Raw genomic sequence first — 20336 nt, forward strand, 5'->3', positions numbered from 1 at the left:
TTAATGTTTATTTATTTTTGAGACAGAGAGAGGGAGACACAGAATCTGAAGCAGGCTCCAGGCTCTGAGCTGTCAGCACAGAGCCTGACGCGGGGCTTGAACTCACAGACCGTGAGATCATGACCTGAGCCGAAGTCTGACGCTTAACCAACTGAGCCACCCAGGCGCCCCTAATGTCTGTTTTTTAATTGATGTATTTAGACCATTCATATTTAAAGTGATTAATGATATAGTTCAATTAATATCTTCCATATTGATAACTTTTAAATTCTTTGCACCTGTTCTTGGTTTCTTTTGCTCTTTCTGTTTCTTCCTTCTCTGGTTTTAGTTATTTAGTATGATTCCATTTGTTTTCCTCTCCTAACATCCCAATTATACTTCTTTTTATAATTTGTTAGTGGTTACCCAAGATTTGACAATATGGATTTACAATTAATCTAAGTCCACTTTCAAATAGCACCTTACCACTTCATGGTTCATCCAGGTATTTTATAACAGTGTATCCTCAATTCCTTTCTCCTGTTCTTTATAAAATTGCTGTCAATCATTTAATTTGTGTACATACTATATCAAAAATATATTATTATTTTGAACATTTTTCTATTCGATCTATTAATAAGAAAAATAAAATATTTTAATGTACTTTTTTTATTACTTCTCGGCATTTTTCCTTCTTTATGTAGATTTGAGTTTCTGATCTATATCATTTTGTTTCCCCTTGAAGAGCTTCTATTAAGGTCTGCTGGTGACGAAATGCCTCAGTTTTTTGTTTGTTGGTTGGTCTAGAAAATCTATATTTCTCCTTTATTTTTGAAAGATAATTAAACCAGAGATATATTTTCAGTTTGGTGTTTTTTGTTTTGTTTTGTTTTTAATTTGAGAGAGAGAGAGAGAAAGCACAAGCAGGGGAGAGGTAGAGAGGGTTGGGGAGAGAGAGAATCCCAAGCAGGCTCCATATGGAGTCCAGCTTGGGGCTCATTCCCATGACCCAGGGATCATGACCTGAGTCAAAATCAAAGAGTCAGACATTCAACTGATTGAGCCAACCATAACCCCCTATTTCTTTCTTTTAACACTTTTAGTATTTTACTATTGTCTTTTCTTGTTTGAATGATTTCTGGTTAGAATTCCACTGTATTTGTTTATCTTTTTCTTCTATAAACAAGGTTTTTATTTATTTTTTAATTTTTGACTTTGTTTTCAGCATTTTATCTTTGTGTTATTTTTTTTCTTTCTTTACTTCTTTTTTCCTTTTAAAAATACAGTTTGAATATGATATGCTATGATATAGATTTTTTTTTTTTGGTATTTATTCTGTATGGTCTTTTGGTATTCTGTGAGCTTCTTGTATCTATGGTTTGATGTCTGTCAATAATTTTGGAAAGTTCTCAGTCACTATTCCTTCAAATCTTTTTCCTGCTCCATTTTTTTTCTTTTCTTTTAGGAACTCCAATTATGCTTATGTTATACCATATAAAATTACTCAACAGTTTTCAGTATTATCATTCATTGTTTCCTTTCTTTCTTCCTTTTTTTTTAATATTCAGTATTTGTTTTGTGTTTCATTTCAGGAAGTTTCTATTGATTAATAGTCAAGCTCCCCTGATTCTTTCCTCGATTGTGTCCAATCTAATGATGAGCCTATCGAGTGCATTCATTAGTTATGTTACAGTATTTTTTATTTATTTCTAGATTTCTAGATTTACTTTTGAATATTTCATAGAGTTTCCATCTCTCCACTTACATTACTCATCTGTTCTTGCATGCTGTCTACCTTTCCCTTCACAGCCCTAAGCATAGTTATCATGTTTTTTTTTTTTTTAACGTTTTTATTTTTGAGACAGAGAGAGACAAAGCATGAACGGGGGAGGGTCAGAGAGAGGGAGACACAGAATCCGAAACAGGCTCCCAGCTCTGAGCTGTCAGCACAGAGCCTGACGCGGGGCTTGAACTCACGGACTGCGAGATCATGACCTGAGCCGAAGTTGGCCGCTTAACCAACTGAGCCACCCAGGCGCCCCATATCATGCTTATTTTAAATACCATGTCTGATCATGCCAACACTTTTATGGTACCTGATTCAAGTTCTGGTGCTTACTTTGTCTCTTCAGACTTCATTTTTTAAATATACATATATTCTAGTATGCTTTTAGATTTTTTGGTTAAAAGGTAAACATGATACGTTGAATAGACCTCAGGTAAATACATGTTTAGTGTAGGTTCTATGTTAATCTGGATAGCAGCTGGGTTTCATTTAATGTTTGCTTTAGCTATAGATGCCAGGGGCTTTAAAATCAGCTAATGTCTTTTATTTGTTTTATTTATTTGTTGTCTTGTTTTGTTTTTAGTTGTGTCTTTGGGTTCTCCTAAGAACTCCTTCTTAAATAGAGTGTGTGTCTTATAATTTGTCAGCTGTAATCTACTGTTATTATAGAGGAGTCCTACTGATGTGGTGTTAAGGAGTAGTGGAGGGGAACTCATCTATAATCTTATGATTATATTTCACTCTTCTACTGGCATATGACCATGAGAAGTGTTTCTTCACTTTTTTCCCACTTATGTGAGACAGGAAGGGTAAAGGAGCAGGGACTCAGGGGGGAAACTTCCCTCAGGTAATATAATGCTTTGATAATGTCTTTTTTCATGTAGAAACAGCCATTTCAAAATGGTTACTTTCACCCTACCCATGTCAGATATGAGATGATTTTTTTTTTTCTCTTTTTTGGTTCTTTTTTCTGCTCTAGGTAAGCTGATCTTGACCATAGTTCTTGTATTGTCTTGTCTGTCCAGATTTCAGAGTGGTGGTTTGTCATGCAACTTCAATTACTGAATGGATATAAGAACAGTCATTGATTTTCAGTTTGTTCAGCTTTTTTCTTATTGTAGGGACAGGAATGACAATTTTTAAGCTCTTTATTTGTCAGAACTGTAAACTGGAATATATCTCTAAATTCATTTGAAGCAATATGTATAGAATATTAGTTTGAACGATTACCAAATGATTTGTATATTTTTAGTGTTCCATATGTCTCAACCAACCCTGGATAGGAATACAGCAACTTAAACCTGAATCTCATGTTAAGCACAGCCACTAATGAAAGAATCTCATAAGGTCTGTGTGAGAGAGGAAAAATCCAAAATAATAAATTTTGAAAATAAATTTGTGTTAATTGACCAAAATAGTATAATTGAAAGCAACTGTATGACAACAATGCAAGCATTTGAAAGAAAAGATTTAGAACATATTATCTATTATAGATACTATAAATAAGCAAACCAAGAGGTTGAGTCTATTCAAAACTTTCATCCAGGGTTTTGAAAAAGAGCCTTTTAGCTTTCATGATCAAAAATCTCATTCAAAGCAGAGGCTATATGCACCTCATATGTTTACTGCAGCATTATTTACAATAAGCAAATTATGGAAGCAGCCCAAGTGTCTGTCCATAGAATGGATAAAGAAAGTGTGAGGTATGTACACACACACATACACACACACACACACACACACACACACACACACACTGGAATATCATTCAGCCATAAAAAAGAATGAAGTCTTGCCATTCACAATTACATGGATAGAGCTAGAGAGTATAATGCTAATCAAAATAAGTCAGAGAATGGCGTATACAATGTGATTTTTCTCACATGTGGAATTTATGAAACAAAATACATAAACAAAGGAAATAAAGGAGATAAACCAGAAAACAGATTCTCTAGAACAAACAGAGAGGAGGTTGGTTACCAGAGGGGAGGTTGGTGCCTTATGGATGAAACAGGTGATGGGATTAGGAGCACACTTATCTTGATGAGCTCTGAGTAATGCATGGAACTGTTGGATCACCGTATTGCACACCTGAAACTAATATAACACTGTATTTTAACTACACTGGAAAATAAAATAAAAACCAATTGGAATTTCACACACACCCCGAAAAGGCAGAGGTTCTGAACTAATGGCCCCAACACATAATTAGTCTGTTTGGCATACATTGCTTTAAAAAAAAAATGAATGGCTTGCTGACTTTCAATGATTCAGTGATTTCTCTAGAAAATCTAGATGCTCCAGAAACACTTGGTTGATATTGCCCCCACAGACTTCTGGAGGAGCACAGACTTACCTCCTTCCATTTGCCACAGATACCTCTAGATTATATCACTTGTTTCTGTAGCTGAGCCTTCCAAGCAAGTTTGTCTTCTAAATGAATTTATTAAAAGTTGGGATTAAAGGGGCGCCTGGGTGACTCAGTCGGTTGAGCATCCGACTTCGGCTCAGGTCATGATCTCGCGGTTTGTGAATTCGGGCCCTGCGTCCGGCTCTGGGCTGACAGCTTAGAGCCTGAAGCCTGCTTCAAATTCTGTGTCTCCCTCTCTCTCTGCCCCTCCCCTGTCATACTCTGCTTCTCTCTGTCTCTCAAAAATAAATAAATGTTAAAGAAGTTGGGATTAAAAACCAAACAATCAAACAAACCCCTAGTCAGTCTTTTATAAAACCTGAAAGTCAAATAGAAGGTCACAATGTTGGTTACATTCCAGTAACATGTCCATTCAATTCACTTTTCCCATGGTGGCTTGTAATAATTGACATTAATCAGTCAAAAAAAAAGCACACATGAAGATATTTACATCATTTTTGGATCTTTAAAATTTTGGATTATTGACAATAACCATCTTTTCCAAATTATTTCCATATCTTCTTTTTTATTCTGTGTCAATTTACTCCATTTTGCAGAAAGTCTGACCAACTTCTCTAAATCCATTTTGTAGATTATGATTCAAGACATGGTTATTACTGCCACTATGTGGTTTGTTTTGGAAGTACTTAAAAAAGCAAACATTTAGAGATTGCCATCTTAAGGTTAGTTACATAACCTTAACATTTTGCCTAGTCTCAATAGCCCATATCCACTGATACACTTTTCCCCAAGGAAAACATCCAGTTAATAGTGTATTTTCCTTTTTTTATTTCACCTGTGTCCTGTGTGGTTGCATGGGAAACACACAGACATGCAAACACACACAGAAATATATATGCACATACAAAATCTATATATGTTTTTGTGTGTGTATTTATACACACACACACACACATATACATAAAGCTAAATATATGTGTGTGTTTCCATATATATATATACACACATATGTGTATAGATAGGTAGATACACACTTACAACATGTGTGTATCTGCTGCATTTTCCTTATTTATACAAATGCCTTCATATTATGCAAACTTTTTTTAATGTTTATTTTTGAAAAAAAGAGAGAGACAAAGCATGACTGGGGAGGGGCAGAGAGAGGAGGAGACACAGAATCTGAAGCAGGCTCCAGACTCTGAGCTGTCAGCATAGAGCCCAACACAGGGCTCGAACTCATGAACCACAAGATCATGACCTGAGCCGAAGTCAGATACTTAATCAACTGAGCGACCCAGGTGCCCCAGGCATACTTTTTTATACCTTGATTTTATTCTTTTCAATAGTTGTATAGTTTTTATTTGTGGGTATTTCTATTGTTTCTAACTGTTTTTATGGTTGTTTTCTGTTTTGTTATTAAAAATTGCACACACACACACAAAAAAAAAAAAAAAGAAAGAAAGAAAGAAAGAAAGAAAGAAAGAAAGAAAGAAAGAAAAATGGGGCACCTGGGTGGCTCAGTCATTAAGCATCCAACTTTGATTTTGGCTCAGGTCATGGTCTCATGGTTCATGAAATCAAGCCCCACAACCAGGCTCTGTGCTAACAGCCTGCTTGGGATTCTCTCTCTCCTCTCTCTATACCCCTACCCTAGCCCTCCCTTCTCTCTCAAAATAAATAAATACACTTAAAAAAAAAAAAGAAAATAAATAAACTTTAAAAAAGGAAAAATTGTACCACTGACATACGGTAGTGATGATATCATTTTGAACTTTTATAATTTTACTAATAATGATAAGTCTTAGGAGTAATATTCTGGATCAAAGAGTGTGTATATTCAATATTTTGGAACATATTGAAAATTTGTACCCCAACATATTTGCACCAGGTCTACTTTTCTTGGATCTGTAACTTTACTAGATCTTCTTGAAATTTAATTTCTCTATTCTGAGTTTTATCCCTTTGCAAAATATGTTCAGTTGTATACCTTTTCATATGTATATTGCACATCTGTGTTAATTGTTCTTTGAAATTCTTGTTCATACATTAGATATGAATATACAGACTTTGAAATTTTCCCTGGATTGGTTAGCACTCTAAAAATGTCATTTCTTGGGATAGTTTTTATGTGGAGTTTCTGGAAAAGAAACTCACTAGCCTTTGTTGCTTGTTCAAATGCTGTGTGTCCAGAGAGTATTAAACTTGACAACGTGCTGCCTGGTTGAGATGCCATGTGATGCTTTCCTTGGGACAAAGTTTTTCTTAATGTGTCACCTCTATAGGTTTTCCGAAAGTCTCCTGAGCCTTGTATGTCAAAGGTGAAACCAAGGCTTAATAAATATAAAGAGTGAAATGCTTACAAATTTCTCTTGTTAAACACAGTAATTACTTGGTAAATGCTGAAGGAGGGGAATGGTGGAGGTTGGTGGACAGAAACTCTGAATCAATATTTTCCATAATTCTGAGAATTTTCTGGGGTTCACTCAATCAGCATTTATTGAATCCCTACTACTAGTAGTCCAGGTACTAGTTAATTTTTTGTGTGTATAAAATGTACATTGAATAAAAAATACTTGTGTTCTTGCCTGTCAGGCACAGTGTGCCATGGGTGTAGACTGAAATGAGAAGACATATTTAAAATTCTAAGTGAAGAACCCTCCTGGATGGACCTTTATCTAAGCACAGAATGTTTGGAGGGAGGGCAGAGACTACTCAGTGTGTGAGAAATGGGGTGCAAATGATTTCTCTATCATTCTCCTGCTCAGGTGCCCAGTGGACAAGTTACTGGCAAGTTCGGCAACTTTTTCATATCTAGCTATGGTGTGATAGACCCTCCTCTCACAACTTATCCTCCAGCTCAACTCTGTGCATGTGGTTTCCCACAGTATTCAAAGGCGGAAAGGCATCCAGTGACTGCATTGGAGAAAATGATGGAGTCAAGTTTTGCCGGCCCCCAGTCATTCCCAGAGGTCCCTTCTCCTGACAGAGGAAGCCAATCTGTCAAACACCACAGGTACAGGTAGTTACTCATGGTGGGAATGGGCACGTTCACACTATATATTATGCTGGACAACACATGCCAAGGAATGGCAATCTTATTCAGAAGAGATGATTGTTCTTGCTTCCCCTATAGTTCTCCATGGAGTGGATGCTCAAACAGCTCACAGCAAGTAAACCAAACATAACAGCAGGCAGCAATGTCCCTATAAGAAGCCTGAAGGAATTATTAACAACACCCATCAAAGCTGCAGACACAGACTAGTGAATGAAACAATTGCATTCTGAAAAACTATTAAAAACATGACTTTTCCTAGCCTGCCTTATCACCGTCTGCAAATTTAATGACGAATTCTTCCCTAGGTAGCTGATGTGACACCCTCCAGGTCTTCTAACATGGTTCTCACACAAGGAAAACTTTTCAGGGAGAGGAAGCTTGGCAGATCTTAACCTTGGGTTTATAAGATCTGTTACCAATGGGGTGGCACTCTTTTGCAAGCTGACCATAGAAATCGGGCTGTTTGGGGGAGAAAGCCCAAAATAAAGTTCTCTTATCAATTGTGTAACATTCTGAGGCCAAACAAGTTCTTCAGCATCTTCCAGTCACATGCTGCATTTTACATACAAGAATCTGAAAATGGAAAGTCTTTGTTCCATACCAAGTGCCCAAGTTTGGGACTAATGCTATGTTTACATGCAACTGAATCTATAGCCCAAGTCTTTGTGGACGTTGTGGAATGATTTAAGAATCCTTTTCTTAGTGAGAAATATGGTATTTAAAAATTTTTTAAAACATATATGAAAAGATTTAAGAAAAGGATAAGATAAAAAAATAATATTGATTTATTGTGGTGAGCATTGAGTAATGTATAGAATTGTCAAATCACTATGTTGTATTCCTGAAATCGATATAACATTGCATATCAAGTATACATTTAAAAAGAACCTAAAAAAAAGTTGTTCCCAGCAATGACAGATAAATATTGTTGACCCTGTTTTCACATATCTAGCCAATGTTTTGAAAACCTCCATGACAGAAACACGCATTATACAAGGAAACTATCTTCTTCCTTGACTCTCAATGAGTCCCCTAAAAAAGGATTTTTCTTGAAGCTGACCACATTTACTGGGAGTTTTTCAGTCACTCTCGATACTAATCCTCATTATTGGATGGTGATTTTTTTTTCTTATTCTACAAGAGTAGATACTGAAATACCAAAGTTTTGCTAGGTTTTTTTTTTAATGGTTTAAATATTTTCAACTTGGAATTGCAATATGTTTGGCTATTGGATAATTGCTTTTATTAACCACCAGTTCTGGCTTATATCAATTGAGGCATTTACAGATATTTGCCTGTTAAAAGAGCATTTTAGTTCACTGGATCTAATGGAAGTTCTTTAATTAGAAAAATAAGTCCAAAATTACCAGCCTTTTATAAGATGGATATTTTCTCCAAAACAACATTTCTCCTGCTGATTATAATACATGTTGAAGTGGTGTTCCAGCCAGCCGAGTAAAATAATTATGTATAATATTACTCTAGTACTATATGATGCCATCAATGTTTTAAAGTTGAAATGAAAAAGAATTACAGTTTCTAAAAAAAAAAAAAAAAAAAAGAATTACAGTTTCTAATGTATTTGAGCTGCAAATACCCTACCCCTACTCCTTGTCTGTTGGCATACTCTCATCTTCAACTTGGCTTCTACTATATTTCTAGGAAAGACTCACAAATTAAATAAGGTCATCTTTAAGAAGTGTTCCTTTTTGTTTGGTTCAATGGCACTGCAGTATTTGTTGTCATACATTGTGTCCTGATAGATAGGTGAGGGTTGATTTATAAAGCGCTTTTAGAACTTTGTAAATTATAGTTTAATATATCATAGCTTTTGTTTTGTAAAACATGCAGTAGACTTAAACATTTTCATGATTGATAACCTGGTCACTGATTTATATATCCTGCAAACTGCTCTATAACTTCCCAAAAGCCACTGGGTTAGAAGGCTTGAACAGTTGATTGATCAATAGGTGAGGAACTGTTTTTTAAGATGGGTCACTAGTTCATACTGGAAGACATTGTTGTTGTGACAGTTTGGCTGGCTCTGCATAATTAATTTCTTTTTGTGCACTGCAAATATGACTTATTTGGATAACTCATAACAAAGCTATTAATTCAAAGCCATTATTTCTCATGTTCAGTTCAAAGGAAAAAAAATCCTCTTTCTTCTTAAAGAAAAATCTATTATGCCATGGCATACGTACTACATTATATTTTAGCAATATAACTCTTTTATAGAGAGCACATGTGCAGATTTTTTTTAGAGTGAAATAAGACCAGGGTTTTCAGTGATTAGTACGAGCCTTTGAGTTGTCACTTGTGGTGGAGAGATCAGGAGAACTCATGGCTTAAGCACCTACTACGCACCAGGCTCCATGCTAAACACGTTGTATAATTTCTCTCTTTTAGCCCTATAGCAGTCTTATGAAAATACTTAAGCATGATGCTGATACCCTTCTTTTGCACCTCTCCTACCCATATCTATTTTTTACTTTTTTTTGCCTTGTCCTGTGCCCTGAAAGAGCAGCAGTTTCCCTTGTCCTCTGGCTTCTACTGGCTTGATTTGAGGCACAGACAAGAGATGGGAGAGTGGAAGGGTACAGCAGCCCTGGCCCTTATTCACCCTCCCTCGCTGATTGGTTCCCTCAGCTGCATCCCTGGTCCCTCTTCCTGGGCCACAGTGCCTGCAAAGTGGCCCTCTCCTTAGAACTCTCCTTCTCTGTCCATTCGGGTAGTCCCCCCTCCCTTTGTCCCTTCAGTTATAGGGATAGTAACAGCTTCCCGTTGTTACTTGCCCGGACATACAGAATGTATCCCATGTTGGCTCCCCCCCACCCCTTACACACTGAAGACATGTCTGTAAGTTGTAAAATCTCCCCAAATGACCCAAATTAGAGTACCATCTCTTTCCCTTCAAAATTCTGGTAGAAATTCCTCCCCCAGTATCACACTGCTGGTAATGTACAGACCTGAGAGGACCCCCAGATGCAGCTAATACCAGTGCCACAGCCTAAGTACCCCACAGATTCCATAGTAGCTTGTGGATAATACAGATAGAGGCCGAAAGGGAGGGGGGAAATAGCTATTATAACTCTTTGAACTTGTTGGCTTGGAGACCTAACTAGAGGTCCCATGCTGTCAACATATAGGAAATATTATGATAATGAATGAAGGTATAATATGTTGCAAGGTATGACCTGGTATTTGCACAAACTCAGGAAGCTAATGTTGGCTTGAAGAGTGTCAACTTTGATCAGTCACCTTGCCTAAACTAGGAAAGGGTCGATGGGGACTCAAATGTCAGGCCTCAAACTGATCTCAAATAATATTTGAGATGTTTTGTTTTGTATCTGTACAAAACTGTTAGTAGAACTAACAGTAATGTTGCTGGATGGAAAGTTACAGAACTCCAAATCACATAGTGATATGGGTAAAATTACTTTGGGAGTCTGGTCCCTTTAGAACTTGATAGGTTTGCTGAAATTTTGGAAATATTTTTCATCTTTTTCTGTAGGGTTTTACTGGTATTTTTAGAAGGGCTTTTTTTTGTTTTGTTTTGTTTTGTTTAGAGTTAAATGAGAATGCAGCAAGAAATTCTAAGTTCACTTACTATCTGAACACTGCAGAACCAGTTTGACCACATAAACTGGCATCTCATGAAATGTCTACAACAGAATTTCTCTTACTGTCCCCATGGTTGCAGGGTAAATTCAGTGGGGGTGGTGATGGGAATGGGTATGGGATACATAATTGGTCAAATTAGCCACTGATTTTTATAGAGTCTAGTGCTTTTGTTTAGCATGATCTATGTAGGAATCTCACGTAAGATGTATCCCATTTATGCCTTTTGCCCTTTGAAGGCATCTGAAAACGTGGCTATTTGGGTATTTGGATGTATGAGTCAAATAAAATATGTAATCAGATGTTTATTAAAAGCCAGTTCAAAAGAAAACCAATGTAGTTTCTCAAGACTGAGGAGAATCTGAGGTAGTGAACTGGGAATTTAGCACATATGGTAAAGAAACAATGCCAACTCAAATGAGGTTTACTTATTCTACCATTAACACTTTTCCCTGTGAACTTTTCCCTGTGAATCCCTTTGAGGATTCCTGTGTTTAATTTTTGTCAGTGTCTAATAACAAAACCATTTTTATTTTTATTAGAGAGGCAGCTACTATATCCTGGATAATGAGGGTGGCTGAGAATCAGGAGCTTGAGAACTCCTTAAGCCCACCTCTTATCTTTGGCTGGAAAGCTGCAATGGTTTTAGTCCATTGTACTTCAACCTAGAAAGCCAGAAACATGGGAACTTCTCTTTGTGTCAGTTTCTGCGAGGGTGAATGGATTCACCAACTTCTGATCTCCTCCTAGCAGATATTCTACAGTCATGAATGGAGCCTAGAGTTTTGAGTGTCTGGGGTGAAAAAGCAGTGTCAGAAAAGTTTGAGCAGCCACATGTAAGGTTATTGCTATGTTGGTTTTCTTTCATCCCAGCAGGAGTCTCTCCTCTTGCTGCAGCCCAGGGCAAAGGAGTGGTATGCTCCATAGGAATGCCTTCAGGAGGACACCCCCCTCGCCCCGAAGTAGGCTGGGTGGCATCGTGGGACCAGCATATCAGCAACTTGAGGAATCAAGGATCCCGGACCAGGATATGATACCTTGTCAAGGGTAGGTCTTAAAAGCAATGGAATTTAGGGAGGGTATCATTAATGCTCTAACTTTAAACTGAGTTATTGTGTTCCTTGGGGTTATATTGATTGATTTTGTCATTAATTGTCTATTTATGCTTACTTCTGTATTTGTTCCATAAAAGGTAATCTAACTTAAAAGAATAGGTACAACTAAAATAGATACTAGGGAAATGTTAGAAAAATAACACTGGGAGCAAGTAAGTGTATAGATACCTAGACACATGTTATATAGTTGCTAAAACAACTGGAAATTTGTCTTTGATTTTAAAAAATAGAGATTTCTTAAGAGGATTAATGTATTCCTTCATTCTTAGGTTTGAAAAAAAAATAGTTAATTCTCTAATCAACATTGTCGGGCAATACTCCATTACAGTAACCTGTAATGTATTTATATATAGTATGTGCTTCCATCCAGAGAATTCTTGAGTGTGTCTCACTCAAAGTTGACAGCGTATTGTCAAAGCACAACCTGCTGAACTCAGATCTCTAGGTTCATTTATGGTGTAGGTGTGGAAAGATGGGCTCCAGATACCATGGCTTACTACTCATTCTTGCAGTGCAAAAGGTGCCCTTTCCTCCGAGTGGACACTGACCTCATAGGGTTCATAGCATGGTGAGTGGAGGAGGATGAATTTTAGCCCCCATTCACCTAATTGGCATAAATTGTTCAGTCAAACATGGTAGCCCTTACTTAAACTTACTGGATTTTAAATCTCATCCTTGAAAAAACTTTATCTTTTGAGCTTAAGTTTTCTCATCTATAAATTGAGCAAAATCGTACCAGCCTTCCTATGGGTTGTTGGACAGATTTTTAAACATTACGTGTGTAGAGGGCTTGTACCTGACACATAAGCAGAAAAGTAGTACTAGCATTTATTGTCACAGGAACTGCTCTAGAATTATTAATTTCAAAAGCCATGCAATCAGGGTTTATTCCAGAAATTTCAGGAATCCGTTCCCTCACTCAAGCCAGGTTCTTGTCGTATCTAGTTTGTATCACTCTGGATAAGGCAGACCAGGTTTCTATGCTGCTTCGGACTGGCTGATCTTTCCAGGCTGTCCATATCAAACTGAAGGCCAAAGCAGGTAGGAGACTTCTATCAGAGAGCCTTTTCTTCTCGGCAAGATACACATAAAGGAGTGCCTTGTCTGAACAAACTCAGCAACAGATTTCCTTGGGAAGACATTTGTAATTTTGAAGCAATTCCCAATGAACTGTAAAATACATTTGGTACAGATCTGGGGTGACAGTTGCAAATTCAACATAACAGCCAAGTTGTCCAAAATGTGTAATGCAAGTCAAGAAGCAGTTTGCATTTCTCTTTGCCTTATATCTGGAAAGGGAGTTTGCATTTAGCCTATAATTATAATTAATCATGTTTCATAATTACTTTTCCTCTTGAATCACTTATCACTGGTAGTGATTTTTAAGTCACTAATAACGTTTGTCACTTAAGAATGAGAACAAGTGAGGGGAAATCAAGTTCAGAGATTTTTTAGGGTAGAGACAGAACCCAGCCTGTGGTGTCTTTCTTTCCATTCATCACTGTTACAGCTATCATCCCATATGTCCCGGGTATAAGGATGCTCTGAGCCTATGCCAGGCACAGGCTTGAAACATACATATACGAATCTTCAGAGATTTCCATGCAAGTTCAGGTATTGCTTTGTCTTCCACCTCCTGGGAGACTTACACTTACTGTCTGCATAGTGGTAGTTCTGTTTTGGTTCAATCATCATTGGGTTTGGAATATTCTCTCCAGCTGGCTGGCCACATGTATTTTCCTCTGTGTGATATGCACCCGATGTTGATAAATGGTGACTCTAAGTCACTGTGTGCTCAGCACAATGAATCTCAGGGAGCAATCTTATTCTCAGTTCTTGAAAACAGCTATTTTCCACTCCTGGGGGACTGACCGTCTCTCCGGACTGGAAATGGGATTGGTAATAGAATTTCACAGCTAAAGGCCCTCTTCAAATCTGGCCCTAGCCCAGAGGGGGAGTGAATGAATTTACAAGAGCTATCAGCCATCTGCCGCTTGTTTATCAAGTGTGTGGGCACTGTCTGCTAGTTAAGACTCCTGGTATATATGACTTCCCTCCTTGGTACTTACTTCAGCCCTGCTTGAACCCAGCACATATCTTAGGGAAGCCTGATGAAGGAATGAGGTGGAGAGGACATTCTTCAGGAGCTTCCCTCCCCCTCTCTGCCCCCATCAATGGACCCCTGACGACCATGGCAATGGCTTACAGAGCTTTGGACTAGTCTTTGTCAGGCAAATCAAACTAATGTATTCATATGCTAGACAGAAAGAAATGGAATCACAAAACTTGAATCGCCACCTTCAAAGTAGAAGGAGCCAAACTGTACTTCGTACCCACCTCACTTAGCTAGCAACTTGACAGACTTAAGTTATCCTTCGGGAATTTTAAAACTGAACACACTAAGGATAGCAGAGTTTAAATGACTAACGCAAGGTAGCATATCCCATGTTAAAGAACTGAGGTTGAATACTTAGCATTTCTGACTAAATGAACCCCCGAACCAGGAAAGAAATGTGCAGAAAATCACATTCATGGATGATGTGTACATGGAATCTCTTAAGTGTATGGCCCTGGAGGGAGAAGTGGGTTTCTTCAGTTTCGCCAGTTGATTCTCATGCCATGTGCTCCAGGAACCAGGGCTTGGAGTCCCCTACAGAAACACAGATTCCTTGGCCTGGCTTCTGAACCCCTGGGAATCAAACCAAGTGATTAACTGTTGGATTTTTTCACCTTTAAAAGGATGCTTTGGCTCTCGTAGTTACAAATGAAATGCACTGTGATTTCTCTGGTGAGGGATCTGAGGAAGGGCGACTCAAACTAGTATTTTATAGTCAATGAATGACAAGCTCATGGATCAAAACTGTGAAAGAGTCTGTGACTCTTAAGGGACACAGAACTCTGAAGTGTCTTCTGATCCAGAATCACATTAGAAATTTCGCTCTTGCTTAAACTTCTGGAGAGTAGTGTAGCTTCTCTCAAATGCCAGCCCTGGGACCCTCACAGCAACTCTGAGAAGGAAGAGAGGATTGAATAGTGTGGATCTGGCTGAATAGCCCAGGGGCATTACTTCAGGTAGTCTCCAGAGGAATCCCCCTAGGGATTCCCACCTCCTTTAATTAATGAAAGAAATTAAAGTGTGACTACCATTGATTTAAGATTCCAGAGCTTGTAATGGTGTTGGGACTTAAAATCATGTCAGATCTACATTTTTGGAAAGTTCTAATTGTTTGTGGTGCCATCTCCATGTTATGGTAACATTCTAGATTTCAGTTATTGCCAGCTTGTGTCCCATACCTGACTTGTGAGGTGACACATAAGTCAATTGCAATTCCTCTTTTTCACCTAAATCCTTAATTTAGAAGGCTGCCCCAGTTTGGCTCAAAGTGCCTTTGATTATTTCATCGTCATGCCAACGTAGTCATGAAGCTACAGTTTACTAAAATCCCCTGAGATATTTATGCCTTTACCCAACAAGTTTAACAAGCAATGTTTAGATGTGGGTATAAGAATTTGCACCTATCACCATCACATTTCAACCTGTTAGATTCTACCCATTGATATATCCAGAAGATTATCTATATGGAATACAGTTGTATCTCAATTCTATTTCTTGGCTCTGTGAATGCAGTAAGCAGACATTCTATATCTTCATACGTATTAATGATGCTAACAGGATGGTGCTGAGGACAGAACACAAAGCCCTGAAATCTGCCCCCTTTTTTCTTGTTGAAATTAAGTCATGGATCAGAAACTTTAGGGTCAGAGTTTCAGCCATATAACACTTATGTGAAAGGAATAAGACCACCCAGGGAATTGCCTTGTACATGGCTATACAATTAGATCGTAATTGTAAGAAAGATTATACATCCCTAAAAAGGTGTCCTAGTGCATCGTGGGATGCCCACTCATTTCTGGCTTTGCTAGGAAGAATTTCAATAAGACAATTTAGGATTAACTTGTTCCTCTGCCACTTACCAAAGGTATAATTTGAGGGAAGTCATTTGAGTGCCCCTTAATTTAGTTTATTTATTCATCACTGCATGGTAATAATAATAAATAAACCCATGTTTTAAAAAATTAAATGAGGTAATTAGACATAAGCATGCTTTTTAAAAACATTTTGCAAATGTCAGCCATTATTATGTTTGAAATGGACATTAACTGGGATATAAAGGGAGCATTTACCTTGAAGGTTTGTTCATGTATTCATGCATCCCTTCGATCAGGATTTATTGATTGCCAAGTCTGTATTAGGCATAGTAAAAGAGGATGGAGCTGCAAAGACACCTAAATGTGTTCCTCATGTATTTTCACTGTCTGGTGGAGAGACAGATTTCTGAGTTGCTCTAACTTGTGTCCTTACAATAAAGACCTCTGTTTAGTATGCAAGACACTTCATTGCAATTATTCTTTCCATTTATAAACATGATTTTTATTTACATTGTGGTGTAAGACAAGGGGAATAAGATTTATTATATAAAGGGTGGATATGTTTAGATTATGCTTAAATTTTAATGTTTAATTTAACATTTAAATTAAGGACAAATAAACCAAGAGAATGGAGACTACTGTTCAAGATCCCAGACCACATTTCTGTGAATCTACAACATACCTGCCCCCACTTTCTGGCACTGGAAAATTCACTAGCTGTGAACAGGCAATTAGGGGACTAGCCAGATTCTGGCATATTATTCAAAGGACTTGGAATGGCACGTTGGCATTCTTGTCAAGCTGTTGCCCTGCACCAACATAATACCTAAATTGGCTCCAGAAACCATGTGAAGAAAGCTGCTCTATAATCTGTCTAATGGATCTCACTTCACGTTCATCCCCAGAGAGGAATCATATGCCTCCATTCCCATTTGTAGGCTCAGCAGTGTGACAGTGAGGCATTTCTATAGAGTGCCAATGAAAATTGATTTGGTCCCCCTAAAGTCAGTGTGAAGCAGTAAAACTCAGGATGAGTTTTACTCATCCTTGATGAGTAAACCTTGATGCTTGATGTCGGGCTTCCTGATTGCCTCCAACTAGTGTGGCCACAAGTCTACAGACTAAACCAGGGCTGAGAGGGTGGTCACATGGATGGAGTGGAGTAATGCCGTTATGGGTTTCCTGTTTGTCACTATGGAAAGGCCACACTTACCTGCTCAATCCCCATTTACTTTGTATTCTAGGATAGAGGTCAGGAAGACTATACCCCACCTGCCTATACAGCTGTGGTGTGTTGAAAGATCCCTGGACTTCAAGTAAGAAGATCTGGGTTTGAGTCTCAGTCTGTCACTTATTTTCTGTGTGACCTTGGGCAAGTCACTTCACCTATCTGAGCTTCAGTTTACTTCTCTGTTTAACTGGGAGCATATTATCCGTCTCATGGGGTTGCTGTGAGAATTCAGTGAGATGGTGCATGTGGAAGTGCTTTGTTGACTGAATATTGCTCTAAGAAGCACAGCCGAAAGCAGAATATGTAACACTCGGTTTCTTTTTCAGGTATTCGTCCAATGGTTTAAAAACCCAACAAAATGCATCCATAAATATGCAACTGCCTTCAAGAGAGACAAATTCCTATTTTAATAGCTTGGATCAAAAGGACCTGATGGGATATTCATCTACAAGGGCCAGTTCCGTGCCCATCATCCCTTCAGTGGGTCTAGAGGAAACCTGCATGCAAATGCCAGGGATTTCTGAAGTCAAAAGCATCAAATGGTGCAAAAACTCCTACTCTGCTGATATTGTCAATGTGAGTATTCCAGTCAGCGATTGTCTTATAGCAGAACAGCAAGAAGTGAAAATATTGCTAGAAACTGTCCAGGAGCAGATCCGAATTCTGACTGATGCCAGGCGGTCAGAAGACTACGAACTGGCCAGCGTAGAAACCGAGGACAGTGCAAGTGAAAACACAGCCTTTCTCCCCCTGAGTCCCACGGCCAAATCAGAAAGAGAGGCACAATTTGTCTTAAGAAATGAAATACAAAGAGACTCCGCATTGACCAAGTGACTTGAGATGGAGGAATCTGTGCATTCTATGCTTTGCTCAACAGGAAAGAGAGGAAATTAAATACAAATTATTTATATGCATTAATTTAAGAGCATCTACTTAGAAGAAACCAAATAGTCTATCGCCCTCATATCATACTGTTTTTTAACAAAATATTTTTTTAAAGGGAAAGAAACGTTTCAGGAGGGATAAAGCTTACAACGAAAGCTTTTGGGTAGAATTCTGAATACAATTTCAGTTAGTCCCAACACCGGCCTCGTTGGCTCTTAGTAGATGTGGGTAATTCAGACCCTTAGCCCCACAGCACCAGTGTCCTCATAAAAAAGCATTGGCAGTTACCTGGTTTTAAAGAGATGAGCTGTATCCTGAGGGCGGACGTGCCAGTGAGCAAGTGGCCCTTGCCATTTGGCTTGCCAGTCCCAACCCCTAAATTTCTATTCACTCGACAGCCTCATCACAGGTTATGTCCTGTCAACAAATGTAGTGTTTTCTATTTCATTTTTGAAGAATGGCACAAAAACTCTGTAAGGGGGAGGGTAGGAGATAGAAGGACTAATTGGGGGACAATCTTCGCTACTCTTATGTGCCAGCTTCCTCTGAAATTTGAAGGCACAGAATCTCAGAGGGAGGTGTGAAATTATTATAGAAAAAGAGACGAGAAAAATCACAATGTCGTGTCACTAAAATCATGCTAATAGAAAGAAGTGTTTTTCTTTGAGATTGTTTAGGGGCTCCAAAGGAGCATTTCTCAGTGTGTGCGTGCCCTTTGTGCGTGTGTGTGTGTGTGTGTGTGTGTGTGTCTGTGTGTGTGCGTGCACGTGCGCACAGGTGTGTGTCTGTATGTGCTTGCTCACTTGAGCACAGGTATGCTGTATGCACATGTGTTCATTGTGTGTATGTGTGTGCATGTGTGTGCATATTAAGCTTGCTAAAATTTGTTCTGAAACATCAGGGAATTTAATATTCAGAAAAGAAATTTCCCTCTCAGATCTGTTCACTTTGAATTTATACATTAAGTGTAAAATTCAGTTAGTAAGTTCTTAAATCAAGGTCACTTGCATGGCGGGGTCCTTTAAAACTCTTGACAATGTCAAGATCATTTTCTGGTGTGAAAACTTTTGAGAGGAACAACTATTGGCTCATTAATGGTATCAGTATCACAAGGCAAGTTGAGGATGTGTGTTATTTTGAATCATGCGTACTTAAATTATTTACACAAGCCAATTATCAAACTGAAAGTTACCCTTTGCTTTCTCATCATCCTCATTATTATTTATTTTGTAGCAAGTCTACTATTTGTGGACCAAGACATTGGCTTCTGTGGTTAATATGGAAAGAATAAATTGTTGAAATCACAAAGCCCAGACTTTTCAGTTCACAGGAAGCCCCCAAAAGAACAGTAAATTGTGTTGTATGTTCATTTGGAATAAAGCAATATTTTTACCACTGCTGAGGTGAACTGAAACTTCTCCTGAAGATTCGTCTGTTTTATTTACCCTTATTTTCATGGGGCATTCAAGGAAATTAGTGTTCACCTAACCAGTCTTTTCCAATTATTGGTGGTGTTGAGTTGTTATGTTTACACTGTTTTAAATAAAAAGGCACAGTATTTGAAAGTATATAAAAGATTTCTTTTACTGCAGTCTGGGAAGACTTTGGTTACATTTCCTTGTGGAAGATTCACATTACCTTGAAAGGGAATGTAATTTCTGAAACAAATATTGAATATATACAATTCTTTCTTGAGTTTATGTTGTTTCTGTTTAAAATACATAGCAAATTGCTCTTTGAGAACGTTCTTTAATAATAGACATATGCCATGTAGGGAAAAAAATCATTGTTTTCTTATCAACACTGTTTAGTGAAACTTCAAGGTCTCAAATATTGAAAAAACACTTTGGTAGAAATGCATTTTATATTTAACAAAAGATTTTGGTATTCATTAACTGTCCTATTATACTTACATTATTTTAAATATAGAGGTAATGCTGTTAGACTCTTAAAAGATTATTACAAATTTTTAATGTCTAGATCATCTAGGTTCCCATTTAAAAAATTGTATCTTTGGGAATATTTCAGAAAGGTGGTCTTCATTTACAAGTATATAAAAAAAATCCCATAAGCTGCGTATTCAATATGTTGGGTTGAAATTTATCACTCTTATCAAACACTAACTGGAAGGCCTCACAAGTCTTTTGAAATCAACCTTGTTTCTTCGGTTTTTCATCAAAATGTTACCTGTTGCATAACTAAAGGATTCATACAGATTTCACCTAGTTAGCAGGTTATAATTACGTGGCCTGCAGCAGTCAAGTCAAATATTATTTTCTCTGAAAAGACTGAATATTTTCAATCAAATTTGAGTCCTAATCCAGCCCCCTACTCATTTTTTTTAAGTGGAACCATACATTATA

General features: G+C 37.8%; 1 protein-coding gene across 1 annotated transcript; it reads left to right on the top strand.

Moving 5' to 3' along the window:
• Positions 1-17003: 17003 nt before the first annotated feature.
• On the top strand, positions 17004-19672 carry NRG3 (neuregulin 3). Its single transcript, XM_049645298.1, has one exon. It carries the CDS (start codon positions 17461-17463, stop codon positions 17920-17922), a length of 462 nt encoding a protein of 153 aa, XP_049501255.1. The 5' UTR covers positions 17004-17460; the 3' UTR covers positions 17923-19672.
• The last annotated feature ends 664 nt before the right edge of the window (positions 19673-20336 follow it).

The sequence above is a fragment of the Panthera uncia genome, chromosome D2 (genome assembly GCF_023721935.1).
Source record: "Panthera uncia isolate 11264 chromosome D2, Puncia_PCG_1.0, whole genome shotgun sequence".
In the NCBI taxonomy this organism is placed as follows: Eukaryota; Metazoa; Chordata; class Mammalia; order Carnivora; family Felidae; genus Panthera; species Panthera uncia.